Raw genomic sequence first — 17,240 nt, 5'->3', positions numbered from 1 at the left:
CAAGCAATTTACCCGCGAAGACATTCATTTACTTATTTTCGGTGACGCCCATGCATCTTTATCATAGCAGAACTGATTCGTAAAATCTTGCCATATAATTCTAGAGTACGATTAATCCAAGAAAAGGTTCCCATGGAAGTCAATGGTTGTCACTTGTCAGCAAAATACTGAAACTGTCCTGGAACAGATTAGACACCGGCCAAAGCAACCAAAAGTCTGAAACATGTCTTTATTGTTCTGAAACAAGTCACCATGCTACATTGTACATCATCAATCCATGCAGATGCAGAGCTACAAACAACCCATTCTTTTATCTGTATAAGACACGTTTCTTCATTTCCTCCCTTGTGTTGTTCAGTTGTCTTAGGATGAGATCAGAGCCAGGGTGTGTTATATAGGGGTGTGACCACGGTCTTCGTCTGCAGATACTTCTCAAGGCCGTCCATGCCCATGTCCTTGCCGAACCCACTCATCTTGTAACCACCAAATGGCGCATCAGGGTCGAAGGCAAAGTAGCAATTGATCCAGATGGCGCCTGCGCGGATCGACCGCGACACCGTGTTTGCGATGTCAATATTCTTAGTCACGATGCCAGCGGCTAGGCCATACCGGGTGTTGTTTGCTTTCTGAATGACCTCTTCAACAGTCCTGCAATGTAATAGTTCAGTTGTTTCAGACATTCAGTTTCAGCTGTCAAACTGAAAAAAAAAAAGTTTCAGGGAACAAGCCTACTTGAATTTCATGAGCGCCATCACCGGTCCAAAAATTTCATCTTGCGCGATCGACATGTCATCCTGCATGAGCATTTTTTTTAATTTGTTAAGAAAATTCAGTCTTCTGTTTTACTTTTTTGTTCATGGTCAGGAAAAACTATATCTGCTGTTCACGTTGAGCATTGACCTTTACGTCCGTGAAGATGGTGGGCTCAATGTAGTACCCCTTGTCACCGCAGGGCTTCCCTCCGGTGACCAGCGTGGCGCCTTCGCGCTTTCCGATATTGATGTACTTGAGAACCTTCTCGTACTGGTCTTTGTCAACCTGCATTGCAGTCTCACAGTTGGTCGTTGCTTGCATCAAGTGTTGTGTATTCTTCTCTGAACACGAATCACTGACGTTCATACCTGTGGGCCTTGGTTGACACGCGGGTTGAACGGGTCCCCGACCACCGATTTCTTGGCGAGCTCGGCCGCCTTCTTGACGAACGCGTCGTAGATCCCTTCCTGCACGTAGATGCGCGTGCCGGCGACGCAGATCTCGCCCTGCGATATTGCAGAGTATATCGTTGCAGAGGGGATGTGGAACTCTGTCCGAACTGGATGGTCCGAAGAACAGATCACAAGGTGAGCAGAGCATAGCAGCATACATACCTTGTTGGTGTATGTGGCGAAGTTGACCAGGTTCACGGCCATGTCGAGGTCGGCGTCATCGAACACGATGACCGGGGACTTGCCGCCGAGCTCAAGCGAGACGGATTTGAGGTTGCTCTCGGCGGCCGCCTTCATGACGAGCCGGCCGACCTCCGTGGACCCGGTGAAGCTGAGCTTGTCGACGTCCATGTGCGCGGCGACGGCGGCGCCGGCCGTGGGGCCGAACCCTGGCACGACGTTGAGCACGCCGTCGGGGACGCCGGCCTCCCTGGAGAGGTGCGCGTAGAAGAGCGCGGAGAGCGGCGTCTGTTCGGCGGGCTTGACGACGACGGCGCACCCGGCGGCGAGCGCCGGGCTGACCTTGAAGAAGAACATGGTGCTGGGGTAGTTCCAGGGCACGATGTGGCCGATCACGCCGACGGGCTCCTTGAGCGTGTACCCGTGCATCCGCTGCGCCATCTTGAGCGTCTCGCCGTGGATCTTGTCGGCGGCGCCGGCGTAGTAGCGCAGCAGGTGCGCGGCGCCGGGGATGTCCCGGACCTTGCCGACGAGGAAGAGCTTGCCGGCGTCCACCGTGTCCAGCATCGCCAGCTCCTCGATGTGCTGGTCGATCAGGTCCGCGAACTTGTTCAGGATCCGGCCCCGCTCCTGCCAATCAACCAAGTGACAAAAAAAAAATGGCGCGAAACAAAGACGCACGTCATTCGATTTGAAAAAAAAAAGCCGTCATCCCAGTTGGGTTGGGCCCAATCCAGAGCGAAGAATTGCTTCTTACATAGCCCGTCATCCTGGGCCAGGGGCCATTGTCGAAGGCCTCCCGGGCGGCCTTGACGGCGAGGTCGACGTCGGCCTTATCGCCCTCGGCGATGTTGGCGATGACCTCGCCGGTTCGCGGGTCCCGGGTCTCGAACGTCTTACCTGCGGGGAAGAGTACAAATTCAGATGCTTCTGCTTTCACAGATTGGAATATGGAAAGCCAAACTGTCTGAATCTGAACCTTTGGCACCAGTCATCAGAAAACGCTGTGAATTGCAATATATTGCAGTTTTTTTTTGGATTTTTTATTACAGCATGATTTAGAGGTTGGAGTGTTATGTTCTTCCATGGCTCGTGGCGGAAGCACCGCTCGTTCTGCTAGCTGGTGGCCATTAAGAAAAGCAGGGCGTTGACATTATTTACAGGTTTACGTCTCATGATGACAGTAACGTCTGAATCAGCTAGGGGCGTAAAACAAAAGCTATACCTACTGTATAATATAATGAGTAGTGCTAGAAAGGAAAGACAGTTTAATCGTAGCAAACAATAATGATGAGCAGATAGTGTAGTTCCACTCCTTGATTCCCCCATCACGAGACTAGTGCGCGTAGCTAGAATGAAGACAAAGCCAGGAACATTATCTCCTGACACGAGACACTGACTAGACACACGGAATTTAATCTAGCTCTTAATCAGATGGGGCTCGCGTTGGATGGCATTCTGGAGCAGTCTCTGAGAACTCTCCAAACAGCTTCAGCAGTGAAGCCAAAGCCGGTGAAGCTAAAAAATACATTTATCCTGGTTTATAAAACGATTTCACGTAATAGTATCTCGATTTGTGCAAAATAGGTGAAGCCGAAGATGGTAAAACCCTCCCAAAGATCATTGCATATGCACAGCAGCCCTCTCTCAGCAGTTGGGTAACTTGTCTCCATCTAATTATATATAAAAAAAAGTCTCCATCTCATCATTTAACTTACAGAGACAAGCTTTCATACACAATTATATCCCTACCTTGGAATCTATCGTTTTAGATTCCGTTTGGATCATCAACTAAGTTTAATCCGGACTAAACTTTAGATGACTAAACTAACTAAACTTTAGTCTATGACTGTTTAGATCCATGGACTGATTTAGGTGAGAAATCATTTGAAACATATAAATATTAATGGGTGAAACTAAACTTTATTCTGAATTAGGTGGGCTCTATAAACTAAACTTTAGTAGGATGAAATTAAACTTTAGTCCAAAGTTCAGTCCACTTAGCTTGTTCGGATCACCTAATGAACTAAAGTACATAAGTACTGTTTAAAAAGTTTATTCCATAGATCTAAACAAGATCTTTAGCCAGCTGGACGGATAGGAGCTGGTTCCTCCAATTCGTGAATCTTTTAGGAATTACACAGATACAATTATGGATATGTCTGGATCCACCAACTAATTAGTAGATTGCTAATTTTATTAGCTGGGTGGATGCAATCTAGACTAGCTAATACGTAGTTAAAGTTTTTCTAACTAACAAGATAGTAACTATACAATTAGCTGGTCCAACTCAGCTGATTTCAGTTAGCCAGCTCATGGATTAACTGGGTTGATCTACACGAGCCTTAAGCACGGCCACAATAGATTCCAACAGATTCTACTCCCTCCGTTCCAAAATATAGGTCATTTTGGCTTTTCTAGATTCATAGTGTTAACTATGCACCTAAATATAACATATATCTAGGTACATAGCAAAATATATAAATCTAGAAAAGTCAAAACGACCTACATTTTGAAACAGAGGGAGTAGTTAGCAAGTCCTGGTCGTTGTCATCATCATCAATGATGCCTCTTTTTAAGTTTTGAAAGGATGCGTGCATATATATTTCGAGAACATCTGCGGGTCACCGTCGTTCTGATACCCTATATATATCATTCTCATACCTCTATCACTAGTATTCATATTCTAGTACATCTCTCCCTCTCACATTTGAATCCCTGACGACGACATTGATACTCTTGATGGTGCCGTTCTATTGGTTTAATTTGTCGATTGCCTGACGGAGAATTTTTTTAGAAAATAATATATATCCTATCACCAAACTGAGGGGGGGGGGTATGTAAGTTGATTTTGGATTGAAGACTCACGATCGAACACCAGAAGAGCGGGCAACGGACGGCTGCAGATTCGTCTACGGTTGCTCCATCTCCATCTGCTATCTGCTACGGAGTACGTACACACTAGTATTTAATTTGTTTTGCTTTCCTTATTAATTGCTTTATTTTGTTTCCCTCCTAATAATCTAAGCCCGATCCGTGTGTAATATATGTTGTGTGTGTAAACACTAAACCAAGGTCTGCACGCTGACGTCCGGCGCGGGCATGTCTGACCGACCGAGAGAGAGAGAGACCCAGATTGAAACCGACCGGCGGCGGCGGGCGCGCGCGAGCTCCACGAGGCCGCGCCGCGACACACATGCATCGACGTCAGCCGGCCGCGAGCGAATGGCCCTAGAGCAGCAGCAGCAGCAGCCGCAGGCCGCCGAGCAAGCCACCAGCCGCGTGTACAAACGGAGCGAAGCTTCTGCGGCCTGCTGCAAGGACTCCGATTCCGGCCGTGTGCGTGGCCGGCGGCGGCGACGGAGACCTTGATGCAGACAAGCGGTGTGAACCACAGTCTGAAGTCCCCGGAACGACGGATCAAACAATAAGGAACGACGCTTGAGATCTACTTTGGGCCGGGGACGAAAATGTTCCCGCGTTCCCGTCCCGGATTAAACGGCGTCCCGGAACATGGAACTAGGAGCGTTCTACAGTGTGAACATTATTTCGATCGAGGAGCAAGAGCTAGCAATGCAAGGCATCACCAGAAGAGTACGTGCGTCATCACCCGGGCCGGCTTTGATTTGGAGGCTGTCCGATCCCGTGCGTTCGTTTTCGTTTAGCTAGCAAACGAGCAACGAGCCAAAGGCCGGCAGCCCGGTGATAGCTCCCTCCGTTTATTTGGCGTGTACTCACGCGCAGCTCAGCGGTTTGGGCGACTCGTCTCCATCCATCTCATCACATGGAGACTATACTGCGTAGTGCATGCTCCTATATAGACTGCTGCCTGCCTAGCACAGTAGCATAGGCTAGAAGCTACTATCTGTATGTATGCATGCTAGTTATTAATACTGCACTGTTTCCCGCGAGCTTATTATTAATTGTGCTGCATGCTAGTTTTCACCAAGGATCATCTAGCTATATGTTCACAAAGAAACAAAATCACATCAAACCATCTCATACAATACATGTTACTACTCGCCCATTAAGCTATCTTTACGGCAAAAATGTTTGGAAAATTTCGATAAAAGACCACACGGGCGGCTCCAAAATTGATGAATTAGCAGGCTAAATCGGTTAGGCATGTGCACACTAGTCTATAGGAGTACTTGTTGTCAATCTACATCCAATGCAAGCTGTAATTTGTCGTTGCGTGATCTAGTTTAATGCCGCTCAGCTTTTTGTTTCGTTTTGTGGCTGTCGTGATGACCGTGATGGCGAAATCAGCACCATCTATCTCGCACTTGCAAGTGGTTCATTTCAGACCCCTTTTTTATAAGCCTTACCGTGGTGCGCGTGGCCATTGCAACAACAGATGAAGTGTGTAGATGCAATTTTTCGATGCAGCCCCTGTTCTAGCAGCTCGATTTTCATGATTATACTTATTCCTCAAAATTAAGGGGATGTTTGGACCCATTTGTTAATGCGGGCAAAGTGCTAAAGTTTAGTATAAATGATAATAGATGTTAAAATTTATTACCACTCAACTTTGGACCATCCAAACAGAATCTAAGAGTCCATGAGAGCTGGAACAACGGGAAGGTCAACGATGTGTACTGCTAGGGCTAGCTAGCTAGTGCTGCGACTTGACTAGCAATAGCAGGGAGAAGCAGGCATCGAGCCGTGGTCATCATGTACCAAACTGGAACACCATGGTGGTAAGTCCTAGTCATCCGGGTGCCCTGGCTTTCGGTATTATCTAGGAGTATTGAAAAAAGGATGCGCCGCCGTAGCAGTGTGTGGTCGGTGAATTTGCACGAATCGGGAAAGCTATCTAGGACTCTCAGCTTAGACGGTTAGACCCAACAGAAATCAGGACTCTCCATGCACCTACCGTTTGCAAGGGAACAAGCAGTCCTACTACAGCTTTTTTGTGCTAGACTAGACAGGTAGCCTCATGAAGGATGGGTGGTCACTGTCAACTTAAGCGTGCATGGCCGAAACAGCTCGTCCAAGGCTGAATTGCAGAGACACAAGATATTCTTTTTTTTTTGGCAGAGAAAAATTTTACATACGAAGTATATGGTGCAAATTAAATTCTGCCGATGGGTATTCTGAAAATAAAAGGCCTTTTTCTTTCGTCAAGACGCAGCTTGGTTTGGGCAAGATATCAAAAAAGCGCACAGTAGCACTTGACGAGAGTGCGTCGTCCGTGTATCGTTAAAAGAGCTAGCACTTACATCCGTAGCATGATGAGTATCCTTAGTATTTGCGTTGCGGCATTGACCATCCAAGTACGGTGCCAATGGTGGTACTGCTGCGTACAAGTGTACAACCTTCGAGTACAGCTCAACATCAAGTACATGGTTAAGCCTATTGATCAGCTGTTTTTAGTTAGAAAGTGGCAGGCAAAGCAATTTCTATCCCGGAGACCTGGACTTCCTTTTTTTATGTTGCCATGCGGCTAGCCACACCTCAACTTTGCCGTGGCCTCTTGTTTCCCACGATCGTCGCACAATATCAAAGCATAAAAAAAAAAAGGACTACCAAAGCTACAGGTGCCATGCCAGCTCCTACTCGCGGTTACTGTGACGGCCTATCTTTTGCCAGGACATGCACGGTCCCAGTTTGGCCGCCTCCGCCCGAGATCTCACTGGTGAATAATCCAAGGAAGAAGCTAGCGATCGAGCCACGAGGCAGCTTGTCTTGTTCCTCCTCGATGTGGCCACCCGCTGCGCCACTCCCAGTCCCAGTGGAGACGAATTGTTTGTGCCCAAAAATTTAAAAAAATATACTTTTAAAAATATTTGAACTTTTCAAGAGATTTGGGCTCGATTTGGGGGGAGATCGTAGTTAGTATAGCACTAGCGTGCCACTAGAGAACGGCCGGCATGCATCGTCGTTTGGACTGAAGCGTGAGGGGTTCTTCCCCATCAGCTCTGCCCTCCAAACTCTGCAGTGGCGGTGACGAACCCCGCCGGCGACATCGCCGTTCATTCAGAAGGTCGCCAGGCAGGACGAGCGGAGAGCTCGGGTGCAGGAAGTGAGGGGGAGAGAGAGAGGCACGGATGATGGGCGGCGTACCAGAGACGGCGTCGACGAACTGGCCGTTGATGAAGAGCTTGGTGAACCTGACCTCCACCTTGGGCACCTCGAACCCCTTGCCGCCGCTCCCGTTCGCAACCGCCATGGCGCCGCCCGCCCGCCGCTGGGCCGGACTTCGCAGAGAGAGGTGTGTGCTGTGTGAGCGCGGGAGAGGAAGGAGGATTAGATAGATGGCCTGAGTCGGGGGCGATGGATGCACGGCCTGCAGCCTTGGAGGCAGCAGGCTTTTTAAAGTGGACGGCAGGAGAGGCCAGGACGAGGAGACAAAGGGCGGCATCGGACGGCGGCAGATTCGGCTACGCTGCTAGCTGCTAGCTGCTTCCTTTCCCTTTTTTTTTTCTTCTTTTCTTCTTTTTTTTTTTTGCTTTGCTTGCTAGTTATAATCTTTGATTAACGTGTCCAAAGTCGTTCCCGGCTTACGGCGGGCCCATGTGTGGGGAGCTTCACCTAAAAACCAAACTTGCAAAGCAGCAGTAGTAATTAGTAAATAAATAAACTTAGAAAGGGACCTAATAAGGTTTTAGTCCCGTGGACCACGTGCTCCCGCTGCTTGTATTAGAAATCTGAAAAGGATTAAACTTTTTTAAAATTAAGCGTCCACTAATAATCAAATTATGTGTGTGCTTATCAGTATGTATATGATGAAACTTATTTAAATGGCTTCGTATTCATTGGTTTTTACGGTATTGATTTTGTAGTAGGCACCGGTGATGGCTTTGTTACCTGTACCCTGCTTCTAGATACTTCACCAAAGTGTAAATATATACCTGAGGAAGACGGTGCGAGTAAAACCAATAGAACAAACCAATAGAACAAGTGTGGCCTTTATGTTCCCAAAAAAAAAAGTGTGGCCTTTATTATTTACTACACATCTAGTAAAACACATTAAAGTTCAAGTTGACCTCAGCTCGTGTTACTGTCATGATGGGGGCTAACTTATTGTGTTTGTTTGGAGGAGCTAGTGAATGCTAAACTTTAGAGTTGAATGTTGTTAAACTTTAGTACATATTAGCACTTATATCTTTGCCAAAAATTTTAAGTCTTTGCTAAACTTTAGCCCATTCTACTTCCATTTGGGCCATGTTTAGTTCCTAAAATTTTTTTCTGCAGTATCAATCACATCGAATCTTTGGACATATGCATGGAGCATTAAATGCAGTTGAAAAAATAACTCGTTACACAGTTTAACAGTAAACGACGAGACGAATCTTTTAAGTCTAATTAGTTTATGATTGGATATTAATAGTCAAATAACAATGAAAATGTTGCAGTACCAAAACCTAAAAATTTTCGCGAACTAAACAAGACCTTGGATACACTAGTGCTAAAATTTAGCACATTCACACCCATTAGCACTTAGATCCGGGATCAGGCAGGTCTCCCATGGCTAGGCAGTAACGTGGCCGCAGCTCTACCTCCGGCGACCTCAACGTGTTACGTAATTTGTTAAGGCCATGCGTGTGATAGCTACAGTAATCCCTTTCTTTTCGTTTACGGCAGGGTTGCACTGGCTTTCGTCCGTCCCATCGATCGTCACTAAGATTTCAAACAATAAATACTCCTAGGTACGCATCACAAAGTCAAGATCGAGGACCCGTTGAATCAAGCGGATGTGGGCGCGCGCTCTGTCACTGTTACACTCTCACAAGTCACAAATGGCCGCGTTACGTAACCATGACTCATCACCAGATGGATTCGTCACTGTTGTACACCCATAGATCCATAGGTAATTATGCTCGTGCGTTGTTGCAGACAAAATTGATATAAATATCATATATGTATTGGTGCTCGTATTTAATTCGTAGGGATTTATATGATTGAGTCGTGGACGGAGAGCTGATCCGACTCGTATAAGGGATGCATTAAGGCCCACATGTCAATGGTACCAGACGGATCAAACCAAAAATTTGGACAAATCAAACAAAAAATTTAAGTGAAATCTTACTTATTTGAGAAATATGGTATAGATTTGGAAATCGAAACGATCGAACCCAAACAACACGGCTCCAGGCTCTCCCGGCCCACTGAGTGTCAAACTCCGAACCCTAGCTCGCCTCACGAGCTCGGCTTGGCACCACAAGTCTTTTCGCGTTATTTTGTAATGAATACCTTCGCCACCGCATGACGATAACATGTCCTTGAAATACTACTGCTCGGATCGCTGGAGATCTCCACATTTGAAAACTGAAACAATAAATATAATCCCGCGCGCAACAAGGGGCCGGGGTTCCGTCAGGCTTTCACACGATCGATCGAATGTCTCGAGCTTGCCCCGTGTGTGTGTGTGTGTGTGTGTGTGTGTGTGTGTGTGTGTGTGTGTGTGTGTGTGTGTGTGTGTGTGTGTGTGTGTGTGTGTGTGTGGAAGTCTTCGATGCTGACCGCCACTTCCCGAATCGGTCTGCCGGCAACCCAGCGACGTCGCCCGCTACCGATAGTTGCAGGCACCCGGGAGAGCTAGCGCGCCCGGCGAGAGGCCACGACGGCAGCCGAGCGCGGCGCGGGGGTCGCCAGCAGCGGAGGCTCCCACAGGCGTCCGCGCCGCGCCGGTCGCCCCGGACGGGTGCGTGTCGCGTCGGCGTCGCCAGCAGCAACAGCGGCACGTACGGGCAATGCAACCGGCCGTCCAAAATAAAGAAGAAACCGAGGATGGAGACGTACGGTTCATGGACGGACGGCACGTGTGGTTACTGGCGAGGCACGTGCAGCATCAGCTGGTGGTCGTCGCCGGGGCGCGTGGCGTGGCATGCCGTGCAGACCTGATGCCGTGGCGTCGACGACGTGTCCCTCTCCTGGCCAGGTAACTGACGAACCATGAGCAAGCTGCAGGGCAATGCCACGGTCGGGCCTCGGCCACAGATGGAAGCGTGACGGTCTGCTGACTGACGGAGGCGCGGACACCGACGCGGCCACGGGCTTTCGGAAGAGTACTAAATTCCAATCGTTGTCGCGAGGATCGGCGGATTTGCAGCGACATCCCAACCAACGTATGCGTATGACCGCAAGCGCGGGTGCTTGTTCGTGAGTCCGGGCGTGCCGCCGGTCGCCGGACGGCGCGTGTGCTGGGTCGCGAGCACCGAGCAGAGGGGGAGACACGGCGACGGCGACGGCGACGCCGGCCGTGGCTGCGCGCGCGGGGCCCCTTGGCCGGCGGAAAAGGAGAGCGCGGGAGCCGTCCGTCGATCGCTGCCCGGGGTGGACCCCGGGCGCAAGCTACACGCCGCCGGCCAAGGGGTAGCCAACATCGCAGGGTCGGGACCCGCTGCGTAGGGCGCGCGTGTTGCCTCTTTCCTGATGTGTCCAACTCACGACCGGAGAAGAGAGAACACGAGCAAGGAAACAAGAGGGCCCGTCGGATCACGAGTATGACAGCCAGATGGACACGATTGCCTATCAGCAAATCAAATGTAGTGGCTGTGACCGTCCGGGCAAATACGCTCTTCAGCAAAACTACACCTTTTACCTATCACATGGCGCAGGCACGCCAGAATTCAAGCAATCCAGCCCTTCAGCAGCTCAACGGAAGTTTCAGCAACAAGACGCGACATGGATGTAATGTCAACTTTCTCCACGCCTCGGCCTCACACCATGCAGTTGGGATGCAACAAATCAGAAACCCATGACATCCATTCTGTTGAACTTTCAGGTCAGAGGTATGTCATACTTGTTTTCAAATATGTGTGCACAGGGTCCACCGCGGGAGCACAGCTGCACGGACACCACCCCAAGACCATACCCTTTACACTCTGTTTTTTCAACACTACGGTGCCATTACAGCACGAGGCACCTGTTAACAACCTACAAGCGCCATCTGGCGCGCTAAAGCTCCCTAGGAAAAAATGCTAGTGTACATTACATTGGCCAACTGAAGCATCAGCTTTTTCACCACAAAAAGCCTTGTCAACAGGCGTACATCAATTTCATGGTACAGAGGAGCGAGATGCCTTCAGCTTTGTAACGGATGGCTTTGCCTGCTTTCTCCTAGCCACCTTCTTGGCATACAATGTTACATGGGGCGGAGTCGAGCCTCTTCAACAAGTCATGTCGGATTTCTGAAGAATGGATGGTCCAGAGCTTCTTGGGCACTGAGACGCTCCGATGGCTCGAATCGCAATAGACCGTATAGCAAGTCCACTAGTGCTGCCCTTGAATGGTCAGCGCTCCTTGATACCAAGTCCTGAAGTTGCGGCCCATAAGTTCAGGATTCAAGAGTTTAATCCCCCCTCGTATTTTGATAGCTTTTTACTCATGTTGATTTACATTTCAGATTCTCTTAGTCCAGATGCGAAATCAATAGCAGCTAACTAGTTTTCACATATTATTCGGTATGAAAGAATATGAAGATAGCACTAGCAAATCACCGAACGAGACAGCAAAACTGCACATTGTGTTTCCTAATTGAATTCCAACAAACCAGACTGATTTGTATGTTTGACATGGTAACAGATTGTCCTCATCAAGCCTATTTTAGGATGTGTTGTTAAGTAAATTCAGTGTCTTCCAAAAGAGAAGGTCCATATCTGCTAACGCTTTCTGAAGGACGGTATTTTGTCCATGTGCAGTTACATATTGACTCAATTTTGTGCCTTCCAAAAGAAAGTTCATAGATGCCATTCTTACATATTTTTATTATATGTCCAAAAACTACTGGCAGGAATAGCAAATAGTATATCTAATAACTATAAGTGCAAACCCTAACTTCTAACCTTAACCAAACCCAGTTACCCTTGAAATCTAGGGAAAAAAGATAACCAGACCAATAACAAGAATGTATTAAAGTTTCTAAATAAAAAGTTATGATTAGTTGAGAAAGAGCAAACTTGAGGGAAACGGAAACCTTTAGTCGATCCAGTTTTCTCACAGCTCTGATGCTTTCTCTTGAAACAGCGCCTTCAGGCCAATTTAAACGCGTTGCTCTCCTAAAATACTTTTGAGCAGATGAACTGCAAATTCCAGGTGACGTATGTAAGCACAATGAATGAATATTAAAAAAATCAAAGATAAAATAAATAGATTGCAAGCTAACACCATATAAATATCATGTAGTTGCATCCTCTGCATACAATAGTTTCCAAGAAATTCTAGCATTGACAAATTCAGCATAACATACAAGCAACACACATAGCAGAGATACGTGCACATGCAGAAGTACCTTCATCAAATTTAAGGAGCAAAAAATAGAGGTGCAAGCTAGTATTACTAGTGGCCATAAAAGCAGCTATTAGCTTCGAAAATCAAGTAGAAAACACAAAATAGAATAAATCATGTCAGTTAAATACAGCTGATACTCTGCTATTGAACAAATACTATGAATTGTAACTTCTTAGAAACAAGTAAACTTGATTTGACTCTACAGGCAGAATCAAATGCGCCACTTTCTCAAAATGTTCAAATAAATGAAGGTAAAATATAGAAGAAAACAGGGTAAAATATGTAACAGATTAGAAACAAATAAATGTAGAAGAAAGCATGGTGAAACCTAAAATCTCACCCCTGCCAAAAAAAACCTTGAACCTCAAGGAAATAAAGATAGTTTGCCTCTCAAAGGCTGAATTCAAAACATTTCCATTAATTCTAAAGTGAAAATGATTAAAACTAGTCAACAAATTAATATTGCAAGGCACCTTGCTTTCCGTATCATATGCTCTGGTATAGGTCCCAGAACCCTCTCCATCATTGCTAGGTGTTCCAGATTCTCGTGTGTTTGAAACAATGCTTCCCCCTAAAAGACTCGCTAATGTTAGGAAAATATCCATCAACAAATGTTAGAAAAATACAAGTGTGAGAAGAGATCTAACAGAGCATAGCTCAACAAGAATACAGCCAACACTCCAAATATCACATGGAGAACTCCAGCCTAGGCCTGCACTAGAAATATTCAACATCAGAATTAATGATTGGCATAACTGGAGAAGAACCACTGGCAACTAGTATGAGAGCTAGCAGAACAACTACGGAGCATGATAACAAATCTTATTCTTATTTTGCACATGAGCATAGATCTCAGTAGTCAGTCCGATCAATTTCGTCAATCAGTGACATTCAACCACCAACTCTAAAACTAAATATGTTCGGAACACATTGAAGAGGGGGGGAAAACCAACTTTTCTTTTCAAACTGCTGTCAGTTGTGTCATTAAACGTAAACAAGAGTATGAACTAGGATGCAGACTTCGCTAAGATTTTGAAATCTGTCTTACCATTTGGAGAAGAGCAAAGAATATTCGCTTTTCAGTGATAGTTCATACCTCAAACAAGATAAATAGAATCAAACCTTTAAGAATAACCAAATTACCTAAGATTATTTCAGGTGCCCTGTAATGCCTCGTGGATACAATCGAGTTATGTTCCTGATTATCAAAGGCGGTACTACCAAAATCTATCAGCTTTATGGCACTGGACTTTGGCAAGCACTTGAAATGCATCTCATCTTGTGAACTCTTCTGTACAACCCCAAGCAATCATTCAAGAAAACTGCTAATACAGTATGCCTATTAATGAAATAGCAGATGATCACTAAAAAATGGGTGAGAACAAGTACCTTTGAACTTGGAACCTTTATATACTCAGAAGACACAAGAAGTATGTTTTCTGGCTTCAGATCAGTGTGGATAAGCCGCAATTCATGCATATCTGTTTCAAAAATTAAGAAAGATGGTCAATACTGCCCCTTTTGGATCAATAGAATAATGAAGCTGCAGCTGCCAAATTAGCTAATAATTGATGCGCAGAATCAAGCAATAACTAACACACATGCTACAGATTCCAACAGTTGCCGTCCAAACTCCCGCACAAGTTCCATAGGGAAAGGTTGGTATCTATTTCGCTTTAGAAAATCATACAAGCTTGGCCCAAGCTTCTCAAAAACCTGACAAAATCATTGATATCCATTGAATAAACAGCCTTTTTAATTTGTAACCATTTCAGGGAACCTTCATGAGCAAAGAACAAAAAGATTTTGCAGTCAAGCAAATCTTGCTACAGGTGAATTATCATAATTTGTATAGATGAGTCTCTCATCCCAACAAGGGGTATTGGGTGGGCTCATAATACAAATATTATCAACAAACAATATATGGACAGAAATTGCTAACTGATTTTAAAAATAGTAGAAATGACAAAAAGCTAGTACTTACAATGCATATATGATTACGATAGTCAAACCATCTCTGAATTTGGACACAGCTGGCAATTGAAGAGCAATAGTCAAGTCAGAAACAGAATAGGGTTATACTTTAAGTAATAAGTTTTCTGAAACACTCACAGTGATCTGTATTTCTCATTTTCTGCGAGGCGGTTAAGCACATCTATCTCAATCATTGCAGCATCACGGTATTTGCGGATGCTCCGAACAACTTTTATGGCAACATATTCACGTGTTTCACGGTCCCAGCATTCCAAAACACGCCCAAAAGTACCTACGAAAATCCAACTCGCAGCGCTCTTCATTAGAATAATAGCGAAGATACCCAGCAGAAGTGGAGACGACAGATTGCAGAAAACCCGAACCTTCTCCCATTTTGCTCAAAATTTTATCTGCATAAGAATAGAGCAGAATATCGATAAATATAGCCAAACTTTACAGAGTACCAAATAAATCCAGGTCAAGAAATACACTGAGAACTAAGCAAACTGCTAGATGCATAAAATTTACTACTAAACTCACAAAAACTTAAAGATCAGAATTAGAACCCAGCTTCCTTCAACTCCTTCACTTAATGTAAGTAATAATTTAATATATGGACTCTAACAGCCCAAATTCTCGAAGAAAAATTCATGCAATGCGACAACAGAAAGCAAAAAAGTATACTACCAGCTTCCGCGCAGAATCAGAGGCCAATCAAAAAGCACATATAAACAAAATAACAAATAGACGTCACCACTAATCACATAACAAACGTTATCCGCGCACAAGGACTTAAGGATCTCAGATAGAGATCTAAGAGTCGGGTGCTCACATCGGCGGGTCAAGTTCTCGCCGAGATCGAACACGTAGTGGCCGTCGCGGTCGTCCTCTCTCCACGGAGGCGACGCACCGCCCCTGGGTACCTGCGTCCAAGGCGTGACCGAATCCGCATCAGCACACCCCCAAACCCCGTGAGCACACACGAGCAAAGCGGGCCCTACCACCTCCCGCTCAGGCAGCGGCGCGTCGGGGTCGTCATACGCTTGGCGCGTTCGCTTCCGAGACCGCGATGATTCCATGACAAGCTGCTAATTAGGGATGGGAGGGAGGGGCAGGGAGGAGAGAGAGAGAAACCCTAGATGGGGAGAGGCGAGGTCGGGGTGCGCTAATGGCCGCGAGGACGTGCAGGTGGGGGCGCCGAGGCGGCGTGGCGGGCTGGGGCCCAGATGGAAGTGAGGGGCGGCGGTAGACGGGCCTGGGCTCGAACTTTTTGGGCTCAGTTTTTGTTTCAGGTTTGTGATTGTGTAACACATAGCACTGGGAGAGCTTTAGTAGCAACTGAGATCCAGAGTTCACTCTCTATGCAAGCGAATATTCTGAAATTTAATAACGTTGTGCATTCAGTTACAGGCGACGTTCCGTCGACAATGAGCATTATTTGCCTAAACGGTCGTTTAGCCCGTTTAAACACTACACAGTGGTACAATATTTCGTTTAATCAGTTGTTTCGACCGTTTAAACGGCCGTTTTTACGTTTAAACACCCGTTTTGCTCGAATAATAGGCTAAACAGCATGTTACCGACTGTTTACCGTTTAGCATCTATGGTGACTTCATTAATCCCAAGGATTTGCCTACTCCATCTTCGAATATATTCATAGGGGTAGAGTTTGCATACGTGTGTTCATAGGGGTGTGAGTGTGCATGCATTGTGAGTGTTTGCGTTGTACCGTGTAATCTCGAAAAAAAACAGCTGGCATCATGTCCCATCTTCATAAGCACAAACTTTTGTAATTACAAAGATAATTGAGATTGACAGGAGAAGGGTTCACTCATCTGGAAGATATTTTAACGTTTAAGAGCATCTCCAATCTTAGTCTCCACTAGAAATTTCTCTCAACATGCAAACTATCCACCTCAACAATGCATTATTACATGTAATTAAAACCCACTAGCATTTTGTTATCCACGTCAACATGTCATGCAATCCACTAACAATTAATTATAATAGTTTATTTATTTATAAAAGTAATCAGAATATATATAATTACCTCATTCATCCACGTCAACGTGTACATGTGCATCACTATTAGGGTCCATAAGAATTTATTACTATTTCCCTATTCTTTAACCTATATAGTTAGTCATTTCTCTCAACATGTAAGCTATCCACATCAGTAATGCACTATTACATTACATGCAATTAAAATCTACTAGCATTTTGTTATCCACATCAACATGTCATGCAATCCACTAACAATTAATTATAATAGTTTATTCATTTGTAAAAGTAATTAGAATATATATAATTACTTCATTCATCCACGTTAACATGTGCATCACTATTAGGGTTCATGATGATTATTACTATTTCTCTGTTCTTTGAATCAGCCACATCACCTTCATTATTGTAAACATCCAATCAACTTCGTGCATATCCTATATCCATGAAATGCATGTCGTATTCGTTTCTTTCTTCTCTAACCAAATAATAGCTCAAAAAATTATTGTTTTTCATCCAAGAGATTTCTCATATAGTTTTCAAAATCACCATTTATACGAGCTTTTCTTTATTAAAAAAGTCTATCATCTTTTTGTTTTTTTAGTAAACTCAATCTAAGCTCTTATTTGTCTTACTATACATGCT

General features: G+C 45.4%; 2 protein-coding genes across 4 annotated transcripts; both read right to left on the bottom strand.

The window, feature by feature from the left end:
- Positions 1–133: 133 nt before the first annotated feature.
- Positions 134–7,785, bottom strand: LOC120707251 (aldehyde dehydrogenase family 2 member C4-like). The gene is made up of 7 exons (XM_039992105.1): positions 7,452–7,785; positions 2,143–2,285; positions 1,368–2,015; positions 1,122–1,259; positions 901–1,038; positions 733–794; positions 134–648 (listed from the first exon to the last, which is right to left on the bottom strand). The coding sequence occupies exons 1-7, from the start codon at positions 7,747–7,749 to the stop codon at positions 375–377; spliced, it is 1,701 nt and encodes a 566-aa protein (XP_039848039.1). The 5' UTR covers positions 7,750–7,785; the 3' UTR covers positions 134–374.
- Positions 7,786–11,069: 3,284 nt separating this feature from the next.
- On the bottom strand, positions 11,070–15,795 carry LOC120707250 (serine/threonine-protein kinase AFC3-like). 3 transcript variants are annotated; one of them, XM_039992102.1, is made up of 12 exons: positions 15,596–15,795; positions 15,427–15,517; positions 14,978–15,004; positions 14,733–14,886; positions 14,605–14,653; positions 14,222–14,336; positions 14,010–14,101; positions 13,764–13,911; positions 13,268–13,332; positions 13,094–13,191; positions 12,307–12,412; positions 11,070–11,646 (listed from the first exon to the last, which is right to left on the bottom strand). In XM_039992102.1, the coding sequence occupies exons 1-12, from the start codon at positions 15,671–15,673 to the stop codon at positions 11,509–11,511; spliced, it is 1,161 nt and encodes a 386-aa protein (XP_039848036.1). In that variant the 5' UTR covers positions 15,674–15,795; the 3' UTR covers positions 11,070–11,508. The 3 variants fall into 3 exon arrangements, with proteins under 3 accessions (XP_039848036.1, XP_039848037.1, XP_039848038.1); XM_039992103.1 differs by having other exon boundaries at positions 15,599–15,791; XM_039992104.1 differs by having other exon boundaries at positions 14,733–15,004; positions 15,596–15,783.
- Positions 15,796–17,240: the final 1,445 nt, after the last annotated feature.

Source organism: Panicum virgatum, chromosome 5K (genome assembly GCF_016808335.1).
Source record: "Panicum virgatum strain AP13 chromosome 5K, P.virgatum_v5, whole genome shotgun sequence".
In the NCBI taxonomy this organism is placed as follows: domain Eukaryota; kingdom Viridiplantae; phylum Streptophyta; class Magnoliopsida; order Poales; family Poaceae; genus Panicum; species Panicum virgatum.
The sequence above is the reverse complement of the archived record's forward strand: the minus strand, read 5'-3'. Positions and strand labels throughout refer to the sequence as shown.

Bases quoted from the DNA above. Each gene is read 5' to 3' on its own strand.
- LOC120707251 (XM_039992105.1), bottom strand. From the start codon at position 7,749: ATGCCGCCCTTTGTCTCCTCGTCCTGGCCTCTCCTGCCGTCCACTTTA. The intron at 2,286-7,451 runs GTACGCCGCCCA...TCTTCCCCGCAG, and splicing joins GTTCGTCGACGCCGTCTCTG to GTAAGACGTTCGAGACCCGG. The intron at 1,039-1,121 runs GTATGAACGTCA...ACTGCAATGCAG, and splicing joins GTGTCAACCAAGGCCCACAG to GTTGACAAAGACCAGTACGA.
- LOC120707250 (XM_039992102.1), bottom strand. From the start codon at position 15,673: ATGGAATCATCGCGGTCTCGGAAGCGAACGCGCCAAGCGTATGACGAC. The intron at 14,337-14,604 runs GTAAGTACTAGC...TGATTTTGTCAG, and splicing joins ATCGTAATCATATATGCATT to GTTTTTGAGAAGCTTGGGCC. The intron at 11,647-12,306 runs GTTTCCGTTTCC...CCGCAACTTCAG, and splicing joins GAAAACTGGATCGACTAAAG to GACTTGGTATCAAGGAGCGC.